The sequence below is a fragment of the Rhinolophus hipposideros genome (assembly GCF_964194185.1).
Source record: "Rhinolophus hipposideros genome assembly, chromosome: 25".
Classification (NCBI taxonomy): Eukaryota; Metazoa; Chordata; class Mammalia; order Chiroptera; family Rhinolophidae; genus Rhinolophus; species Rhinolophus hipposideros.
This window is the reverse complement of record NC_138071.1, coordinates 619240-640535: the sequence shown is the minus strand read 5'-3', so window position 1 is coordinate 640535 and position 21296 is coordinate 619240. Positions and strand designations below refer to the sequence as shown.

The window sequence follows — 21296 nt, the reverse complement described above, 5'->3', positions numbered from 1 at the left end:
CTCCCTCGTTGTTGCCTAGAATTCTCTTCCACATAAACTGCTTGCACCCAGGTCCATGTCTTAAGTTCTACCTTCTGTAGAATCTAAACTAAGGAGTCTTACTGAAAGGAAATACATTAAACATAGCTTTTTCCAACCATTTTGGATCATAGAACTTTTGTTTGAATGACTCCTGTTACCAGGATATGTAGTAAATTTATGTATTTATAATATGTACGTTATATAGGGCAGTGAAACAAGTTCAAACAAAGGGCCTTTTAGAGTTGAAGACACCTATCAACAAAAGATACTATACTAAAATGATACTATACCTCAATGAACCATTTGGTATCAAATTGGATGAGTAAAGTCAGGAATAGTGTTATAAACCATCATAGGTTTATTAAAGTATCGTTAATCAAAATATTTGCTTCAAAGGCTTTACTTCTTGCAGTTCTATTTAGAGACTGATAGATAACTGCATCTGAAAGATGTTGCTAAAACTAAGGAGTTTTTCTTGGAGAATTTAGAAAAAATTTGTTTGCCTGCTTGTTTTTAGAGAGCGCCTGTCACTGCACAAATATTAGTGATTAATGAAAATTTTGTTGTATAAGAACATAACCCCCCCAAAAGAGAAAACTTTTTGTCCCTTTTGGGTTTAAAATCAGGCCAAGACTGAGACTGACACGTACTCACCAATGTGTGTGAAGACTTGTTTGTGCCCTTATTGTTCTTTCTTGATTTGGTCAGAAGGCTGTTAGTTTGGTTTTCAACTCAGTACTTATTGGACTGTGTGCTTAAAATAACCAGCAGTTTTCAAAATTTGAATAGATACGTGTTGTTATAGTTAAACTATTATAATTCAATTTTTGTTAAAAAAAAAAAACTCTTAAATACTAGAATCAGTCTCACCTGAGGAAAGAATTTGAGTATAATTATCAACTCCAAATTTGGTTATTTATGTTTATTCTGTCACCAAAAATTTGCCAGCATTTGAATATGAGGCAAGACAACTAAATCTTGTCTAAAGGCATTGACTGAAGCCACCTTGATGATTTTTGTTTGCTCTTTAACCCTTACAATTATGTTAAGGGCATTCATTTGGCCATAGCTCTTTTTATTAGAACTCACATTGATGTTTCAGATTTCATAAGTACGTGTGATGAGTGATTTATTGTCCAGCCAGACTTGTTTCCTACCAGCATGTTTTTGGTTTGCAAGCTGACAAGTTGTGTATGTTTACTTACATTTATTAGTTTTATTCAGTTTCAAAAATCCATGTGTTTAAAGGGTAAAATTTATTTGATTATCAGGTCATTATGGCTAAAATGATGCATCTATTTGCATGTGGGAGCTTTTAAAATTATGATTTTGCTTATACTCATCTTTAAATAATTTTAGATTATGCTGAAACTTTCAAGGCTCTAACATATTTTTAAGGAAAGTTAACTTAATTCATTTTTTTTCTTGTTTTTAGTGGGAGATTTTGATAAGATCTGGCGAGAACATTGTGAGGATGAGGAAACACTTTGTGAATATGCTGTTGCAATGAAAAATTTGGCAGATAATCATTGGGCAAAAACTTGTGAGGGCGAAGGTCGTATTGAATGGTGTTGTAGGTGAGTATTTTTGTAAACTAACATTTTTGGTTTTTAATGTATTGTTGACAGAAATTTATGCAATACTGTGTATAATTTATCAATATAGAAGTGCTTTAACACAGATGATATCTTTTAAACAACTTCTGCCCCTCGTGTTTCACTTTCCCTAGGTTTATTTCATCTTTTTTTAATCAAAATGTTTTTCTTTGACATAACTTTAAATTTTCTGTTTCAAATTTTTAAAAGTAAAGCCTTAAACATTACTACAATAAAATGTGAGTGTTAACATGACTCATCATTAATAAGTTACAGTATAGACATTTCTTCAGGTAAATATTCATATTTGGATTCAAGCAAAAGTGAACACTTTTCTACCATTTAAAATTTGAAAACAACTTAAAAGTTTTAAAAACCTAAATTTTGATAGGTGATTCAGGGTATTCTAGCACTATATTAACTTTGGATAAGGTTTATTTTCTCATAGTATAGATTGTAATATTAAAAACATCAGAAAATGATATACTGCTGACCAATTCTCTCAAAAGTGGTAAAATTATAAGAATGAATGTATATCGACTGAATTTTAAAATGAATTCCCAGAAGACAAAGCATTATTTTTCTGCATGGACAATAAATTTATGATAACCTTAGGTTTATACTTCACTTCAGTTATTATTTATTCAAAATGTCTATGTTAATCTCATTTAAAAATTATGTAATAGTGCCTATTTCATTCATAAAACAAATCGTCCAGAGAAAAATATATATATTTAACTTACCTTTTTTATTTACTTGTTAATAAATATTTTTTAATGATGTCTACTTTGTGCTAGCACAACATAGACACTGGGAGTACAATTAACGAAGCCGACAAAATCCTTGCTCTCATGGAGCTTATATGCTAGTGGGAGGTAGAAGCAAGAAACACTATGTAAATTAAATATCTACTAGGTTCAGAACTGGTAAGTGCCATGAGGAAAATAAAGTAAGGGAAATAAAATAGTTTTAAGTATGGTAGACAGAGAAGGCCTCATTGAAATGGTCTGTGTAAAAGACCAGAAGGAAGGGAGAAAGCAAGCCTTAACACCTCCAAGGACCTGGAGGCAGCAGCATGCTGGTTCATTTCAGAAACAGCAAGGAAGCCACCTGTGTGGCTAGAGCAGAAGGAGAGGGGGAGAGGGGTAGAAAATAAGATAATGAACAGCTAGATTTTATAGGGTCTTGTGGACCCCTTGTAAAGACAATTGGCTTTTATTCTGCGTGAGATGAGAAGTCATGGGATGCTTTTAATTTAAGTAAAGGAGTGACAGGATTTTATTACCTTTTAAAATGTGTCAAGAATTCGTTAAGAATTAATTGTGTTAAGATAGACTATAGGAAGGGCAAGTGTGTAAGTAAAAGGAAACCAGTTAGGAGGCAATAATCAAGGCACAAGAGTTATAGTGAAACAGGTTTTCTTGGAAAGTGAGGAAGGGAATGGACATGACAGTGTAGGATCAGAGCTCAAACGAGTATGACTTGAGAAGGACAGAGAGATGATAGTGGACACACAGTGGTGATTATGATGATACGTGAGAAGGGACTTGAATATGAGGTGGGTGGGGAACACTGAAAAGGTGGTATGATCAATGGATTGTAGAATCAAAGAATTGTGGAGTTGGGGAACTATAGGAAGTGGCCAGAATAATAGGAAATGGGATGTTAGAATTAAAATGTTTGGGTTTTTTTATTATTCAGTTCTAGAGAGAAAATGCTTGTAAATGTGACAGAATATGCATTTTTCCCCTCAAGCTAAGAAATATAAAATGAGGTGTACTGCTGAATGGAATATTTTCCTTGTAGCACAAAGTAATAATGTAATCCAATCAGGGAATCAGCACTATCACTATTTAAGACCATCATTCTTGGCTTTTAGCAGCGCTGCTTTTAAATTAGTATTCCAGTACATAAAGCAAATTATCAGACATTATTTCTTTAATGAACTTAGATGTTCTTCTAGGAGTATTTGCTTGTATCTTCCACTTGAATAATGAATCTGCCTCACATTTCACTCTTCTTTCTTTTTCCTTAGATATATATTTTTATCATTATTGTATCTACGTGTGTTCTGGGGAAAAAAAGAGGTCATTTTTAGGTCAAACTGCTGAAGAAGAACAGTAGCAAAATATGGTAAAAAGATTTTACTATGGGAAGTAATCCCAAGAGGAGCTTTACTTAAAAGTAGGTTGGGGAAAAGGGCTTCAAAACAGTATTGAATTTTGAAACTTGACTTACCTGTAATTCTAACTTGGGTTATATGTAATTCCTTACTCTGTTGTCAATTCTATGAGAGCATTGTCACTTTGAAAGCTAAAATGGGCTTTAAAAACGGGTTGACAAAATTTGTTTCCAGTTAGCTATACTTATAACTTATAGGTATTTGGCATGTGAGATAAGCCTTAGTGACATTACCCAGCTAAGATTTTGTTGACTGGTTAGCTTGAAGAGTTTTACATAAGATTTCTTTCAAAAAATAATAAAATTTAATTTGTAATTATGAAGTGTTAAAAACTGGAAACAAAACACAATATAAAGGTGTAGTTTTACATTTCATAAAAGAATTGGTCTTTTCTAACTCTACAAGGAGAAACATACAAACACTATTTTTTGATCCATTTGAAAGTAAATAGCAGATAGCATTTCAGCCTAACACATCTAAGAATAAGAACATTCTACATAACCACGATACCATTATCACATAGTTCATAAATTCAGATTTTTCTTATTGTCCCCAAAAGGTACTTTATAATTTGTTTTTCTAAATCCAGTCAGGGTTCATGCATTGCATTTGATGATTACATTTTTTCAGGTTTGTGTTTTTGTTCTCCATTAACATTGAGTTTTTAGAGTAATGTCAGTTGATTTGAAAAATAGCCCACATTGTGTATTTTCTGATTGTCGGTTCAAGGTTTTGAACAGCCTTGTTCAAATATTCTGTATATCCACACTAATTGTTCTTTTTGGCTTTTCGTTCTGTCAGTTACTGAGAGAGGTTTTCAAGATAAAGTTTTTCTCAATTTTTCTGTAATAATTGTTTGGCTCTTCTTTAGAAATTTCATTTTTCCATTAAAGCTGTCCATGTTTTCATCTGTTCAGTTAATCTTTTTCTCCATTAAAAAATTGTAAGTTATTGCAATGCAAAGTCCTTGTCTGCTGATTCCAGCATATGGTTTATCTCTGGGTCTGTTTCTTTTGGCTACTTTTTGCTTTGGTTATGGATCATCTTTTTATGCTTCATTTCTGTTAATTTTCTTTTAAAGATTTTTATTAAAAATATAGCTACCACATATTAATTTCAGGTATACACTGTAGTTATTCAACATTTATATACCTAAAGAAGCGATCACTGTGATAAGTACAGCAACCATTGCATCATTCTATCACAATATTACTGACCACATTCCTATGCTGTACATTATATCCCCGTGACTTAATTTTTTTCCACCTCAAAATTTGTGCCTCTTATATTTTTTCACCTATTATCCCCACTTTTAAAATTTTTGAATTATTGTTGAGTATTTTATATTCATTTCAGGTGTACAGCATAGTGGTTAGACATTTATATAATTTTAAGAAGTGATCCCCCTGACTAGTCTAGTACCACTTGGTACTATACATAGTTATTACCATATTATTAACTGTATTCCCTGTGCTTTACTTTACATCCCCTGGACTATTTTGTAACCACCAGTGTGTACTTCTTAATGCCTTCACCTTTTTCACCCTGTCCCCCAACACCGTCCCATCTATCACCCCAACAAATCCAGTACCCATCTGATACCATGCATAGTTATTACAATATTATTGACTATATTCCTTATGCTATACCATCCCCATGATTACTTTCTAACAACCAATTTGTACTTCTTTTTCACGCACCACCCCTAACCCCCCTCTAATCTGCAACCATCCAAATGTCCTCTGTATCTGAGTTTGTTTCTATTTTGTTTGTTTATTTTGTTCTTTAGATTCTGCATATAAGCAAAATCACACTGCATCTGTCTTTCTCTGTCTGACATAATTCCACAATACTCTCAAGGTCCATCCATGCCACCGCAGATGGCAAGAACCCTTCCCTGGCCGAGCAATATTCCATTGTATATATGTACCACCTCCTCTTTATCCATCAATCCATCAACAGACACCCAGGCTGCCTCCACATCTTGGCCATTGTAACCAATACTGTAAAGAACACATGGATGCACACGTCCCCTCGAAGTAGCATTTTGAGTTTCTCAGGATAATTACCCAGAGGTGGGATTACTGGGTTCTTCTTTGTCTCTTGTTATAACCTTTGTTTTAAAGTCTATTTTGTCTGATGTAAGTATTGCTACCCCAGATTTTTCTTTTTCATTTCTATTTTCCTAAAATATCCTTTTCCATCCCTTTGCTTTCAGTCTTGTGTGTTTTTATATCTAAAGTGAGTCTCTTATAGGCAGCATATGTGAGGGATTTGTTTTCTTACCATTCAGCCACCATGTCTTTTGATTGGAGCATTTAATCCATTTACATTTAAAGTAATTGTTGATAGATATGTAGTTATTATCATTTTGTTATTCATAGATTTTTTTTTTAGTGTCTTAAAGAAGTCCATCTGACATTCTTTATAATACGGGTGATGAATTCCTTTAGCTTTTACTTGTCTGGGAAGCTCTTATCTGTCCTTTGATTGTAAATGATTGCCTTGCTGAATAGAGTAATCTTGGTTGTAGGTCTTTGCTTTTCATCACTTCGAATGTTTTGTGTCAGTGCCTGCTGGCCCGCAAAGCTTTTATTGAGAAGTCAGCTGACAATCTTATGGGAGCTCCCTTGTAAATAACTAATTGCCTTTCTCTTGCTGCTTTTAGGATTCTCTCTTTGTCTTTAACCTTTGCCGTTTTAACTATGATGTGTCTTGGTGTGGGCCTGTTTGGGTTCATCTTGTTTGGGACTCTGTGCTTCCTGGGCTTTTTTGTTTATTTCCTCCACCAGGTTATGAAAGTTTTCAGTCTTTATGTCATCAAATAGGTTCTCAACCCTCGCTTTCTTTTTCTTCTGGTACCCCTATGATGTGAATGTTGGTATACTTGATGTTGTCCCAGAGGTCTCTTAAACTGTCCTCGTTTTTTTAAATTATTTTTTCTTGTCTCTGTTCTGATTGGGTGTTTTCTGCTACCTCATCTTCTAAATCACTGATTTGATCTTCTGCCTCATCAAGTCTACTGGTGATTCCTTCTAGTGCATTCTTCATTTTAGTTATTGAATTCTTCATTTCTGACTGGTTCTTTTTTGTGGTTTCTATGTTCTTTTTTTATGCTTACTATTTCTTTGTTGAAGTTTTCACTAAGTTCCTTGAACGTGCTGGTAGCCATTGTTTTGAATTCTGTATCTTGTAGGTTGCTTGCCTCCATTTTGTTTAGTTCTTTTTCTGGAATTCTCTCCCGTTATTTCATTTGCTGTATATTTCTTTGTTTCCCCATTTTGGCTGCCTCTGTGTGTTTGTTTCTATGTATTAGGTAGATCTATGACTCCCAGTCTTGGCCGGATGTCCTTTTGTAGTGTGTGCCCTATGGGGCCCAGTAGCATGGTAACCCTGGTCACCTGCTCCAGGATGCCCCAAGAGTGTCCCTTGTGTGGGTTATGTGTGCCCGCCTGTTATAATTGAGATTTGATTGCTATTGGCACATCAGTGGGTGGGATTGACCCCTTAGGCTGATAGGCTATGGGGTTTGGCCACCTCCACAGTTCATGGGCTCGGTGTACCACACGGAGATGGATTCCCCCCAGTGGACTGGTGCCTACTGAGACCATGAGACCATACATTGGGTGTGGAGATAATTGGGTGGTGCTTTGTTGTGGTCTAATGCCAACCTAAAAGTATGTTGGTTCTGGGGCCTCTTAGGAGGGTCTCTGGTCCAGGCCCAGGTCCAGGCCCAGGTCACGCACTGCCGGCTGTGACCAGCTGTGGAGTATGTGGTAGAGCTACAAAGTGATCTGCATTGGTGACTGCCTGTGCTAAACCTGGAGGCGCATGGGAGTGGCCACACTATGAACCAAGGATGGCTGCCACCAGTACTGGGTAGCTCTGTAGAAAGCCAGGACACCCTGAGGTCTGCTGGCAGTTGCTGGCTCTCATAAGGTTCAGCCGCCAATAGCGCCTCATGCAGTATGCCAGTTGGGTGAAGCGGGGTCTCGGAGTCACCAGAGTAGGACGAGTTATGTTCATCAGGTTAATGAGATTCTTGTTTGGTGTCAGTGCTGAGCCTGGAGCTACTCAACAAAAGTCTCAGAGCACTCTGAGGCCAGTTTCCACCCTCCTGGGGCCTGTACACCCCTGAGAGTTGTCCAAGAAAGAGTGCAATGCAAGTGGGGTTGACTGCTGACCAAGAAAGTGCCTGTGGCGTTAGGTGATTTGGGTGGGACGAGGTCTTAGGAAGTCACCGGCGTGGAGCATGCAGAGCTCACCAGACCAATCAAATTCAGATTTGGCAATGGGTGTTGGGGAGGGTGCAACACAGGAAAGATGGCACCCAACTGCTGGCTGCACAGGTACAGGACCCCACACTGGGAAAATGGCGACTGTCCTGCTAGTCCTTGCCTGGAAGCCACACAACTCATTATCTTCCCATATGTCCCTCATACCCCGCAAGTCACTGACCCTCTGCTAGAGCCCAGGGTGAGTGCCTGCGAGTGAGCAAGTTTGTGCTCAGGGACTTCAAGAGGACGTCTGGGTTTCCTGCAGCCTTCTTCCCAGATGGTCGGAATCGCCACTGTTTTTCAGCCAGATGTCATGAGGGCTCCTCTTCCTGGTGCCAGTACTCTGGGTTGGTGAGATTGGTGTGGGGCTGGGGTTTCTCACTCTTCCAGGGGGAACATCTGTGGCCAAGATATACTTTCCGATTCTCAGCCGCAACATGGAGGTTTGAGGCTTTATATCCTTAGGTATAAAACTTATTTCTGCTAGTTTTCAGATCGTTCTCCAGATTGATTGTTGTATAATTTAGTTGTAATTTTAATGTGTTTACAGGAGGAGGCAAGCACAGCATTTATCTACTCTGACCTCTTGGATCTCTAGCTCTGTCCGTTAATTTTTAAAACTATATATACTGGCGTTGTATTTAGAAGAGACTGGTGTAAATTTTTCCCTAGAGAGGGCATGCTTTTTTCTCTGACAAGCAGCTTGGATGAGAGTCTGAACATTTGATCCCATCAGGAATTAAGTTGTGGTGAAGGTGGTTTCAGTTCATCTCTGTGATGAAATACTTTGAGGGTGAGTGCTATTCTATGTATATTACAAGGGCCATCCTCTAGTAGGACTCTTTAACGTAAGCCTAAGGAAGAGTGCAAAGAATACTCTCTGCTTTTTAGTCCCCCCTCCAACTCTAGTGCTGTCCCCTTCCCTTTACATACTTGGAAATGTGCACTGAATGCAGGAGAATGGGGAGAACAGCATACATTTGTTTTTCTTAAAGACTCCAGTCTGTCATACCATTCTAAGCAGCCATTAAAAGCTCTGCTGGATTCTGTTTAATAAAACAGACTTTCTGTACCATGGAAGCTTGATCCTCTGCCACCCATGAACCTTTTCAACAAATGCACACGTTCCTGTGATCCTTCTCATCTGGTAGGACTCATGTCTCTGATTAGTTCTTTTAGAATTCCATGCAGCCTCAACTCTGTTGATTGCTTTTTAATATATTGTGTTTTAGATTGTAGAGTTTCTTTTCTACTTACACTATAACCAGGGGTCTATTGTGATTGTCTGTATCTTAATCCAAAACTAGCTTTGTGTCCTGTGTTTTGGATTTACCTTATTGTTATGGTGCCATTTAACTACTACTTCAAACTCACTTAATTTCTTGTGTACTGAAAGTTGGGTCTAAAGTGTTGTTGATTCAGGTCATATATGTTTTGCCAAAATACCTGTTAGGTGAAACTTCATATTGCATCACATTAGCAGGTTCTTGTCAGGTTATTCCACCACTAGAAATGCTAAATTTTGCCATTTGGTTAAGGTAGTATCTACTACCAGATCCTTCTGTTGTAAACTTACATTTTCCCTTTGCAATTAGCAAGTAACTGTAGAGTGATATGTTGGCTTATGGATCACTCCGTCTCCCAGCAATCTTCAACCAAGAGATTTACTTCTGTTTATTAAATAAATTATTTCATTTGGCGTTGCAAAATGATTTTTTAAATCATATCATTCTTTGCGTTTATTAGTTGTCATTCATCTGTAAATGAATTTTCTATATGAACAGAGAATGATTTCATGTTCTCCAGAAAGCCTGGGTAAAAATAAACATACATAAGTAAATCTTTTATCAGTTTTCACAAGGAGTTGGTATAATAGTCAATTCCAGTTTTGACAAGTATTTTTTTGTTTTTTTTGTTTTATTTTTTGGAATATCACTGTAGCCTCCTGGATTGTTATTTATTCACTTTTCCATCAATCTTTGGTTTTGGGGTTGTTTTTTTCTGCTTAAATTATCCCATACTTAGCCAGTGCGAACCCCTATGTTCTGACATCACCTTTGAGCACTTTCTTACTATAGATTAGTCTTTACTTTCTCTGCCCAAGACCTAGGATTTAAACTCTCCTCAAGGAGTCCTAGTTTCTTTTAGTGTGTATTGGCATTTAGAAATCAGGATGTAGGCACTAGATATGCTGCTGGGGTGGCCTTCCTTCTAGAATTTTTCAGTGAAGACAGAAAAGAATTATATGTAGTCTTAAACTCATAACTGATATTTTCTGTTCCAATGTAATGTTATAGGATTTTTGCCTAACTTCTTTGTTTTATATTCATATATCTTCTGTTACACTGATGGACTTAGTTCTGAATAACAGTAACACATTTATTACTTTGTCCGACAGTTCGCGTAAAATGGTTTCAAAATTTCAATATCAGTTTTACTTCTAACAATGAACTGATTGAATGAAATTTCAAAGAATTAAGATTTTTTTGCAGTTCTTTTGTCTATAGACTATATTCCACTAACAATCATAATACTGTGTTTAAAAGTTACTTGAAACAGTTCTTTTGTGTATAGTTATGTTACCAATTTACTGTACACTTGGTTTCACTTTGCTTTCAGTTATATGGGATTTTTTCCTCCAAATTTTCTTTAGGGGACTATAAAACATTTACATGGTTCAAAACTCAAAACTTTATAAAAAGGTATACTCAGAAAAAGCTCCCTTCCGTTTTTTTGTTTTTTTTTTTTTCTCCTACCAGTGTTTCTTTTGCCAGAAATAAGCAAATTCACGTACACATGTACATACACACACATACTCACCCTTTCTTATCTATACAAGTGGTACATGTTATGTACTCTATTTTGTATCTTTCTTTTTTACCTAATACTATGTCATGAGATTACTCTGTTTGGTATTGCATTAGTCAGGGTTCTCCAGAGAATTGTCTCACTTGTTTATGGAGACTCACAAGTCTCGAGATCTGCAGGGTGAGTTGACATGCTGGAGACCACTGTTTCTAAGGTGGAGTAGTTCCAGTTCTAAAATTGGCAGGATTGAGACTCAGGAAGTGGCAATGTTTCAGTTTGACTCTAAAGGCAGGAAAAAATCCAGTGGCCCAGTTCAAAGGCAGTCAGGCAGGAGGAATCTCTCATACTCCAGGAAAGGTCTGAGTTTTGTTCTATGTGGACCTTCAACTGATGGAATGAGGCCCACTCACATTACGGACAACAATCTGCTTTACCCAGTCTACCAATTTAAACGTTATCCTCATCCAGAAACATCCTCACAAAAACGCCCAGAATGACCAGATATCTAGGCATCCCATGGTTCAGTCAAGTTGACATGCAAATTAACCATCACAAGTATACAGTTATGTTCCTCATTTTGATAAGTCATTTACAAGCTCTTCCTGTTACAGATAGTGCTATAATGAATAACCTTATGAATATTCATTTGGTATTTTTGGCATTTTATCTTTGTAGATTCCTAGATGTGGAATTGCAGGGTAAAAGGGTAAATGCATATGGGATTTTGTTAAATATTGCAAATCACTCTCCATAGATGTTACATCATTTGCAACTCCATGAGAAAAAATGACGATACCTGTTTCTCCACAACCTCACCAACAGAGTATGTCACTCACCTGTTGAATTTTTGCCAATCTGATAGATGGGAATTGGTATCTCTGTGTGGTTTTAATTTACATTTCTCATGTGAATTATGTGTTTGTATGTTTGACACTTTTTTTTAATATTGGTTTGGTTGATTGTTTTTTTTTATATTGGATTGGTTTTCTTGATTGTTTTAGAGCTCTTTATATCATCTACAGATATGTGCCCTTATATCTTTGCCATAGCTGTGCCTTATTCATTTAGCGATAATTCATTTAGCGATAATAGGTGTCCCTGTTAAATAAGTTACTGACTTTTTGGCTGATACATGTATATAGTTTTACTATTAGTAAGTATTCACCAATTCCTTTTTTATTGAGCATTTTTATTAAGAATAAGTGTTGAATTTTGTTGAATGTCCTTTTAAGCATCTGTGCAAATGAATGAGTTTCATCCTTAGATTTATGAATTAGTGGATTTTCTTATATTGAATCATCCTGCATTCCTGAAATATGTACTGCTTGGTTATGTTTGATTCTGTTTGCTAAAATTTTGTTTCATATTTTTACATTGATATTTGTAAGTGATTATTGGCCTATAGTTTTTGTAGAAATTATCAAATTGAATTATTGTTGTTTTTGCTCCCTAAAATGACTTTAGAAAATTTCCCTTTGTTTCTACAGTCTGGAATATTTAAATCATTTTGGGGTTGTCTCATTTGTATTCATCGGAGTTTACTTTATAGAGTTTATTGAGTGGTGACATGGACAGGTCAAGAACACTGAAAGAATTGATTGCTTACATTCTGAGGGAAGACGCAGGTGTGCCGTGCCGCCCAAGGCCATAGGCAAGCACCAAATTTGGTGAGGAAACAGAAGCAGGAGTGAGGGGAAAGAAAAGACCAGAGACTTGTTGGGGTTTCTGGGGGACAGGCAGAGCTGGGCAGAGTAGGCAGTTTAGGATTGGCTAATTGGAATAATTCTGGTGCGCTTTGGGGCATAGGAGCTGTCTGGGTTGATCCAGCGCAGGGGAAATAATGGCTTGGTGTGGAAGAGTAAAATAAAGGCAGAGTTGGCTTGCATATGAGAGGCATGCCCCCAAGGAAGTCGTGCATTATCTTTAGGGATAAGCTGGCCTTGGGAGGGGCAGTTTATCCCCAGTGTGTAAGGCCTTTCAAGATATCAAAATATCAGAAGATATAAAAAATAAAAAACATGGTTAATGCAAGGATTATCTGGTTTTTGAAGGCGTGGTATAATTCTTCATTGGATTACTCCTGCTTTTTGGTGAAGTAATAATAACTCTTTGATAACTATCTGTATTTCATCCATCAATTTTAGATTTTGTTTAAACGTTCCATTTCCGTCAATAACCAAGAGTCAAGTTTAATAAATTTTCCTATATTCCTATGTTTAATATATATTCTTAGAAAAATAATCTGTTTCATCTGAGTGTTCAGCTTCATTTGCATAAAGTTATGCAAGTTAAAGAACCAGTTTGTGTGTTTATTTGATGGTCTTGTATTTTTCTAACTCACTAATATCTTCCTTTCTTTTGGTTTACTTTTTTCCTCCTAATCTTTTGAGGTGGATATTTCATTTATTTTTATTTTTTTATTTGTATTGATATAATATTAAAGGATTTACATTTTCCTAAGGTCACTATTTTAGTTACATTCCTTAGATTCTGACTTGTGGTGTTTTTATTATTATTATTATTATTATTTTAGAAATCCTGTGATTTCTAAAAATCACAGGAGTTATTTGACTCCAGATTTATTTAATTTAAAAAATTAGCAGGTGAAATGGATTTTTTGTCTATTTTGTTGTAGTTATGGTTTTATTGCATTGTGATTGGGTGATATTGGCTGTTATTTTTCCTATGGCTCTTACTGTGGTTTTCTTCATGAATTAATACATGTATATGGTAATTTTTTTTGAATATTCCATATGCACTTGATAAGAAGCTATATTCTCTATTTGAGAGGAAAGTTTGGTGGTTAATGATAAGATAAACCTTATTATGCACCTTACTGCTCATTCACTTGATTGAGAGTGGTGTGTTAAAGTTCCTTGTTAGTTGTATAGATTTCTCCACATATCTCACAGAGTTTCTGCTTTGTGAACATGGTTACTATGATAAATGACCCATAAGTATTTATAACTGTTACATCTTCATTGGGAATTGTGGCCTTCATCATTATAAAAGATCCTTTTCTAAAAATTCATTTAATGCTTTTTGTTTACTACTAGCCTCTTCAACATTTCCTAATCATCTCATGAAGTTCATCTTCCAGTAGGTTCTTTAAAAACAGCTTGCATACCAAAAGCTGTTTTTCTATGGTTTTGTTAAAAGATGCCCAGCTTGGCTAGATATAAAATCCTTGACTCACACTTTCTTTCCTTCAATTTATGAAAAAAATCTCTCTCAATTTGGATTTTTATGGTTGTTTCTTTGTGATTAAATTCAAGGTAAGCGTATTAGCAAGGATATTATATAGGTGATAGTAATTTCAGTGCATTACATCAGGAGGCACATATCTAATCTGAGCTGGGTCTTTTTCCACTTTCAGTTAGACTTTACTTTTTAGAGCACTTTTGTGTCACAGAAAAATTGAAGAGAAAGTGCAGATGGTTCCTGCATACACCCTGCCCTCATTCATGCAAAGTATCCCCCACTGTCAGCATCCACCCAGCCGGGACATGGTTACAATCGATGAACCCACATTGACCCGCCATTATCATCCGAAGTCCATGGTTAGGAGTCACTCTTGGCGTTATATATTCTGTGACTTTGGACAAGAGTATAATGACAAGTATCCACTATGATAGTGTCATACTGCCTTAAAAATCCTCTGGGTTCCACCTGGTCATCCTTTCTTCCCCCATACCTGGCAACCACAGACTTTTTTTTTTACTGTCTCCATAGTTCTGCCTTTTCTAGAATGTCATATAGTCAGAGTCACAGTATATATAGCCTTTTCAGATTGACATTGTTCATCTAATATGCATTTAAGGTTCCTCCATGTCTTTTCATGGACTGATAGCTCAGTTCTTTTTAGTGGTGAAAAGTATTCCGTTGTCCGGATGAACCACATCTTATTTGTCCATCAACTACTGAAGGACATCTTCGTTGCTTCCAAGTTTTGGCAATTATGAATAAAACTGCTATAAACATTCATATGCAGGTTTTTGTGTTGAAGTAAGTTTTCAACTTTTTGGGGCAAATACCAGGGAACGTGATTGCTGGATTGTACGGTAAGAATATGTTTAGTTTTGGAAACTGCCAAACTGTCTTCCCAAGTGACTATGCCATTTTGTATTCACACCAATGAATGAGTTCTTTCTGCTTCACATCTTCACCAAATTTGGTGTTTTAGTGTTCTGGAATCTGGGCATTTTAATAGTGTGTAGAAGTAGCTTATTGGTGTTTTAATTTGCATTTCCTTAATGACGTATCATGTGGAGCATCTTTTCATGTGCTTTCTTGCCATCTATATATCATTTTTGGTGAGGTGTCTGTTCAGGTCTTTTGCCTGTTTTTTAATCAGGTTGTTGTTTTTTTATTGTTGAGTTTTAAGAGTTCTTTGTATATTTTGGATAACAGTCCTTTATCATCAGCTTTGTCTTTTGCATATGTTTTCTCCCAGTCTATGGCTTGTCTTCTCATTCTCTTTGACATTGTTTTTTTGCAGAGCAGAAGTTTTCAATTTTAATGAAATCTGGGTTCTCAATTCTTTTTTCATGAACCATGCCTTTGCTGTGTTGTATCTTAAAAGTCATCACCAAATCCAAGGTCATCTAGATTTTCTCCTAGGAAATTTATAACTATCTAGGACTTACATAGTTTTGTGTTTTACATTTAGGTCTGGAATCCATTTTGAATTAATTTTTGTGAAGGGTGAAACGTCTGTGTCTAGATTCATTTTTTTTGGCATGTGAATGTCCAGTTGTTCCAGCACTATTTGTTGGAAAAATTATTTTTACTTCAGTTGAATATTTACTTCAGTTGAATATATTAATGGGGATCTTTTGGAGGTTCTGTGTTCTATTCCATTGATCTGTTTGTCTATTTCTCTAACACCAGGCTGTCTTGATTATTATGTAGCTTTATAAGTAAGTCATGAAGTCAGTGTCAGTCTTCCAACTTTGTTCTTCTTCAATATTGTGTTGGCTATTTCTGGGTTCTTTGCTCTCCATATGAATTTCAGAATCATTTTGTTGATATCCACAAAATAATTGGCTGTGATTTTGATTGGGAAGAACTGACATTGTGACAATATTGAGTCTTCCATTCCATATTCATGGAATATGTCTCCGTTTATTTAGTCCTTCTTTATTCTGTTTTTTTATTTCAAATTTGAAGTGTTCTTTCACTTTGTTCTGCAATTTCTTAATTATATAACTATAATTGAAGTGTTATGTTCCAGTTTTCTTCTCTTTTGTGTCTTTGTTTTCTGTATTTTTGAGAATTTTCATCTGCTACAAGTTTTGACGGTCTTTCTCTTCCCTTTTAATAGAAACTTGTATGGTTGCTGGATTAATTAGCATTTCCTTTATATATTTTGTCTGTTATGTTAGAGTATCTCTAGATATTGTAGGTAGGGGTTTGTGTGGCTTACTTTGTTTCTTAATTCCAAAGAACCTTGCTTGATTGCTACAAATACAGAATGGAGTTTCCTTAATAAATAATGTACTCCTTGGTCTTACTTAATGATTTTTAAAATATGTATAGATTATAACACTTCAGTAGGCTTCTTATCCTTGTTTATTCTTTCCCTTTATTACCATGTCTTCAGAGATACTATTTTTTTTTCAATGTGCCTCTTTTCTCCAGCAGAAATAAAACCTTCCTTTTGACCTTCCCATAGCTAATGCTCTGATTCACTGTTTAATCTCTTAAAATTTCCCCACTCAGAATTGGACCCTCTTTTGGTGGTGAACCTTAGCTGATGTTACGTGGGTTTTGCCACCTCTAAGACCCCCCATCAGACCTTCCTCTCCTTTAGAGTTCTCAGCTAAAGAGTCTACTTTGGGTGGCTCAAAAGCCAACGCAGTTTGCCTCAGATTTTTACTTCCCCAATTATGTGTAAAAGAAGTGCTATTGTCTGTGTCCTCATTATGCCCTAGGTGTGAACTATATGTGCTTTGTATTTGCTCTGCTTAGTGATTTGTATATTTTCTAGAAGATGTGTAGGGAGATTAGAATTTAGATGGTTGTTATTATCCTATGAGAACCTGGAATTCTAGTCCTTTAAGTATTTTGCTGTCAAGTTTCTAAGTAACTGTGAGATTGAACCATATAAAATTACAATTTTTTGTGGCTCAAGAACTGTTGAATATCAGCGGCTATATACGGTTTTTACCTAATAGAAAGGTAAGCAAGTTCTTTACTTTTGTGTTTTACACTTAGTGAAATGTTAAATGATAGAGGAATTATTTTTAGTATTAATTTCAAGGAGATAAAGACTACATTTTTAAATCAGCTTTACTGAGGTTTAATTTATATACAATAAAATGCACCCATTCTAGTGTACAGTTAGTAGGTATTGACAATTATTTACACTTATGTAACTACTGCCGCTATCAAGATGTAGAACATTTCCATAACTCTAATAAGTTCCATTCTACACCTTTGTTGTCAGACACCCGCCCTCCCCCCCCACACACACACACATTCACACACTCACACACTCCAGGTTCCACTAACCCACTTTCTGTCATTAGATTATATTTCTAAAGGCCACATTTCTAAATTAGCCTGTGGTTATTGCATGGTCTGAAGTTTGCTTCCCTCTCCAGTGTTACCTGGCTACCAGTTCACTCTATATATGTGTGTGCTGGCCTCAGAGCCTTTTCACTGGTCAGTCCATCCATCCATCCATTTTCTGCCGGCACTTTAAATTTCACATACCTTGAACTGATCTCTGCAGGATCTATTGCCGGAGACTCACGGGGATGTCCAAGAGAGGACTCACCCCCCAACAGTGATGATGGGGTTCTTATTTCCGTGCAAGAAAGTATTCAAGGGTGAGACAGATGCAGAAAAGTGAAAGTGATTTATTGAATATAAAAGTACACACTTGAGAGAAAGATGTGGGTGAACTGAGAGAACAATCACGGTCAGGGGTACTTATCCCTCCTGGGCAGGAATTGGTGTTGTACAGTTGACATGGTTCATTCATCTCCTCCCCTGGACGGGACCCTCCGTTTCCCACCTTTTCTTCCTTATTTGGCTCCTTATTTGGGAAACTGTAATGGCATCAGATGCATAATGGGCCTCGTAATAACTGCGATGCAAGTGACATCATAATGAGATTATAGCTAAAGGTCACGTCCTGGTCTTAGGAAGCAGCCTTGCTGGATGAAACACATTCTTGTTTTTCTCCAGCTGCAGGTACTGGATACAGTCACCTGTTACTTGTGTAACCAGTGAGGCACCTCATGTTGTACCCTGGAGGGGGCTGTCAGTTTCCTAGGCTACATGTCCGGCCTCACATCCATGCTGCTTTCCTCTTCCTTGCCTTTGTTCATGCTATTCTCTCTGCTAGGAAAGCATTTCTCTCCTTAACGAACATTCTTCCTTAACTGATTTATTCCTATTCATTTTTCTAAAATCAGCTTATATTACTGTATTACATGTTTGAATATGGTATTTATCAATTGTCTTTATCAATTGTATTTTCTTTATTGTTATGTAAATTGTGTCCTTCACTAGTCTGAGCTCATTGAAGGCAGCTATGCATTCTTCAATTTGTTTTCCTATCACTTATGTGCCTGGCACATGATAGGTACTTAATAAATATTTGATTAATGATGAGTTTCAACTCCTGTAAACAGAGTTAAAATTAAATCTCCATAGGATAAGTTATGTAAATCTTAAATAATTAGATACTTAACAAAAATTGAAGTTGAACTAATAGTATCCTATAAGTGTGAGGAGAAAGGGGCATTATTCCCTTAGACCATAGTTCTACTTGCAGAAATCAGTTTTAAATTAATTCCTCAATTCTTACTTTTCTTGCCATGTGTTTTTGAAACTTCACCAAGGAGTGTCTATGAAGCAAAAGTCTACCTTTGTTCAAAGTATGAGCGAGACGTAATAATGTGATTTATTTTAAAAATCTAAAAAGAGGGCCAGCCGGATTGCTCAGTTGGTTAGAGCCCGAGCTCTTAACTAGGTTGCTGGTTTGATTCCCACGTGGGCCAGTGAACTGCGCTCTCCACAACCAGATTGAAAACAATGGGCTTGAGCTTGGCACTGAGCCGCAGGTGGGCGACCGGTTGGCTCAGTGGTTAGAATGTGGTACTCATAACACCAGGGTCGCTGGTTCCATTCCCACATGGGCCAGTGAGAAACAATGGCTTGAGCTTGGAACTGAGCCGCAGGTGGGCGACCAGTTTGCTCAGTGGTTGGAGCACAGTGCTCATGACACCAAGGTCACTGGTTCGATTCCCACATGGGCCAATGAGCTGCGCCCTGCACAAGTAGATCGAAATCAAGGGCTTGACTTGGATCTAAGCTGTGCCCGCACAACTAGATTAAAAAAAACCAAAAAAACAACAAAAAAGACATCTTCCTTTACTTAAAGTAGATTTGATAAATATATCAGTTAATTGTTTAAGTGTATATCCTCCTGTCACATTGTAACATCAAGGGCCAGAACTACGTCATACTAGTCTTTTTTTTTTCATTGTTTTCATAAACCAGAAAGGATCTAAACAACAGCTGTCGGAATGTCTATCTAATACTAGCAAAGCTGGCTCAGAATTAACTGTGATGACTGTTCTTTTTGGATGCTGTCACTGAATAGCAGAGTTACCTATACTTTTCTGGAGGAACTTATGTTTCAGTTAAGAATAAAGTTCAGCAAAATATACAGGCACATCTGTACTCTGAAAAAACATACTTTTATTTATTAAACATAATCTGTGATCGTGCTTTGTCGTATGGTAATTTTAAACGTGTGGAAGTGCTACAAGGTTCTCAAACTTACCTCTATATGACATTTTCAAAATAGGAATCCATTTTGATTAATAAAGGCTAATTTATTTCCATTTTATTTTCTATTCATGCCTAGTGTTTTAAGATGCAATTTTATTTTGCCTTGTAGTGTATGCAGAGAATATTTCCAAAATGGTGGGAAGAGAAAAGCACTTGAAAAAGATGAAAAAAGAGCTATACTCGCCACTAAGACCACTCCAGCCTTAACTACGCATGAGTCTTCTAAACTTGAAGGTCATTTAACCAACCTCAGCTTTACAAACCCTGAAATTATAACTGAGTAAGTATACTTTTTGTACTTAAGTTACTAATGTTATCCTGGATAACTGTGTTAATAATATAAAATAGTGTGATGGTTTATACCAAATAGTGGGCAGCAGTACGCGTGCTCCTCTCTCTGGTAACATGTTAGGCTGAGAAGTACAGATTTGTAACACTAGCATAGAATTTTAAGGGACATCTGGAAAACTATTGGTTCTATAACATAGATTTTCTTCACTAAAAATGAGGAAGAATAGTTTATTAAATGTTATAATAATCATTTTTATGGTAATACAGAGTCAAAATAGGAAAATTCAATTAAACTATCTTTAAAGTGACTAATGAAAGATCACAAATAGAACCAGTTGCCATTACTTTATTCTTGATATGAAAATCTGCTTGCTGGTAATCAGTGTATCCATATAGACATACATTTTATTTAATAAGTACATGAATATTTTTCTAGTTTTATTGAGGTAAAATTCACATATAGCATTAGGTAAGTTTCAGGTGTATGACATAATGATTTGATATATGTATATATTGTGAAATGATTATCACAGTAAGTTTAGTTAACATCCATCACCTCACATCATTACAAATTTCTTTCCCTATATGAGAACTTTTAAGGTCCACTGTCTTAGTAACTTTCAAATAAGTAATACAGTATTGTTGATTATAACCATTGTATTATATATTACATCCTTAGAACTCATTTATCTTATAACTGAAAGTTTGTACCTTTCACTGCCTTCCTTCCACACTCCCTACTCTTTGCCTCTGGCAACCATGAGTTTGATTTCTGTTTCTTCGAGTTTGATTTTTTTTCGATTCCACACAGAAGTGAGATCATAACAATATTTGTCTTTCTCTGACTTATTTCACTTAGCATCATACCCTCTAGCTCCATCCATGTTACAAATGTAGGATTTCCTTCTTTTTAATGGCTAAATAGTATTCCATTGTGGATGAGTATATGAGTATGATAATCCAATTATTAGCAATATTACAATTATTTATACACCCTAGTCCCAGAATAGACTTGTGCTGTCAAGTTATATTTTATTAATCTCTTGAAAATGCTACACTTGAGTAATTCTAGAAAGATTCTTGATAGATACTAAAAGCTAGGCATGAAAAATAAAATAAAATTAACCTCTTAAAACATTTCCAAACCTATAGCTATCAACCTGTAGATATCCAAACGTGTAGATAGCATTACCTTTGGTCATTTTGATTTTATATTATGTTGAAAATACTATCTAGTTATAAGCAATTTCATTGAAAAATTAACATACTTTTGATTAGTTCAGTGGGAAAAGATAACACATCTTTATTTTTATT

The 21296-nt window shown here is 36.0% G+C and overlaps 1 protein-coding gene across 1 annotated transcript in view; it reads left to right on the top strand.

The window, feature by feature from the left end:
• SAMTOR (S-adenosylmethionine sensor upstream of mTORC1) overlaps positions 1-21296 on the top strand; it is a 112832-nt gene that overhangs the window by 14574 nt on the left and 76962 nt on the right. The window contains exons 2-3 of the mRNA XM_081038117.1: positions 1457-1598; positions 19801-19971. Of these exons, the coding sequence (XP_080894243.1) occupies positions 1457-1598; positions 19801-19971 (313 nt within the window). The remainder of the gene's footprint in view (positions 1-1456; positions 1599-19800; positions 19972-21296) is intronic.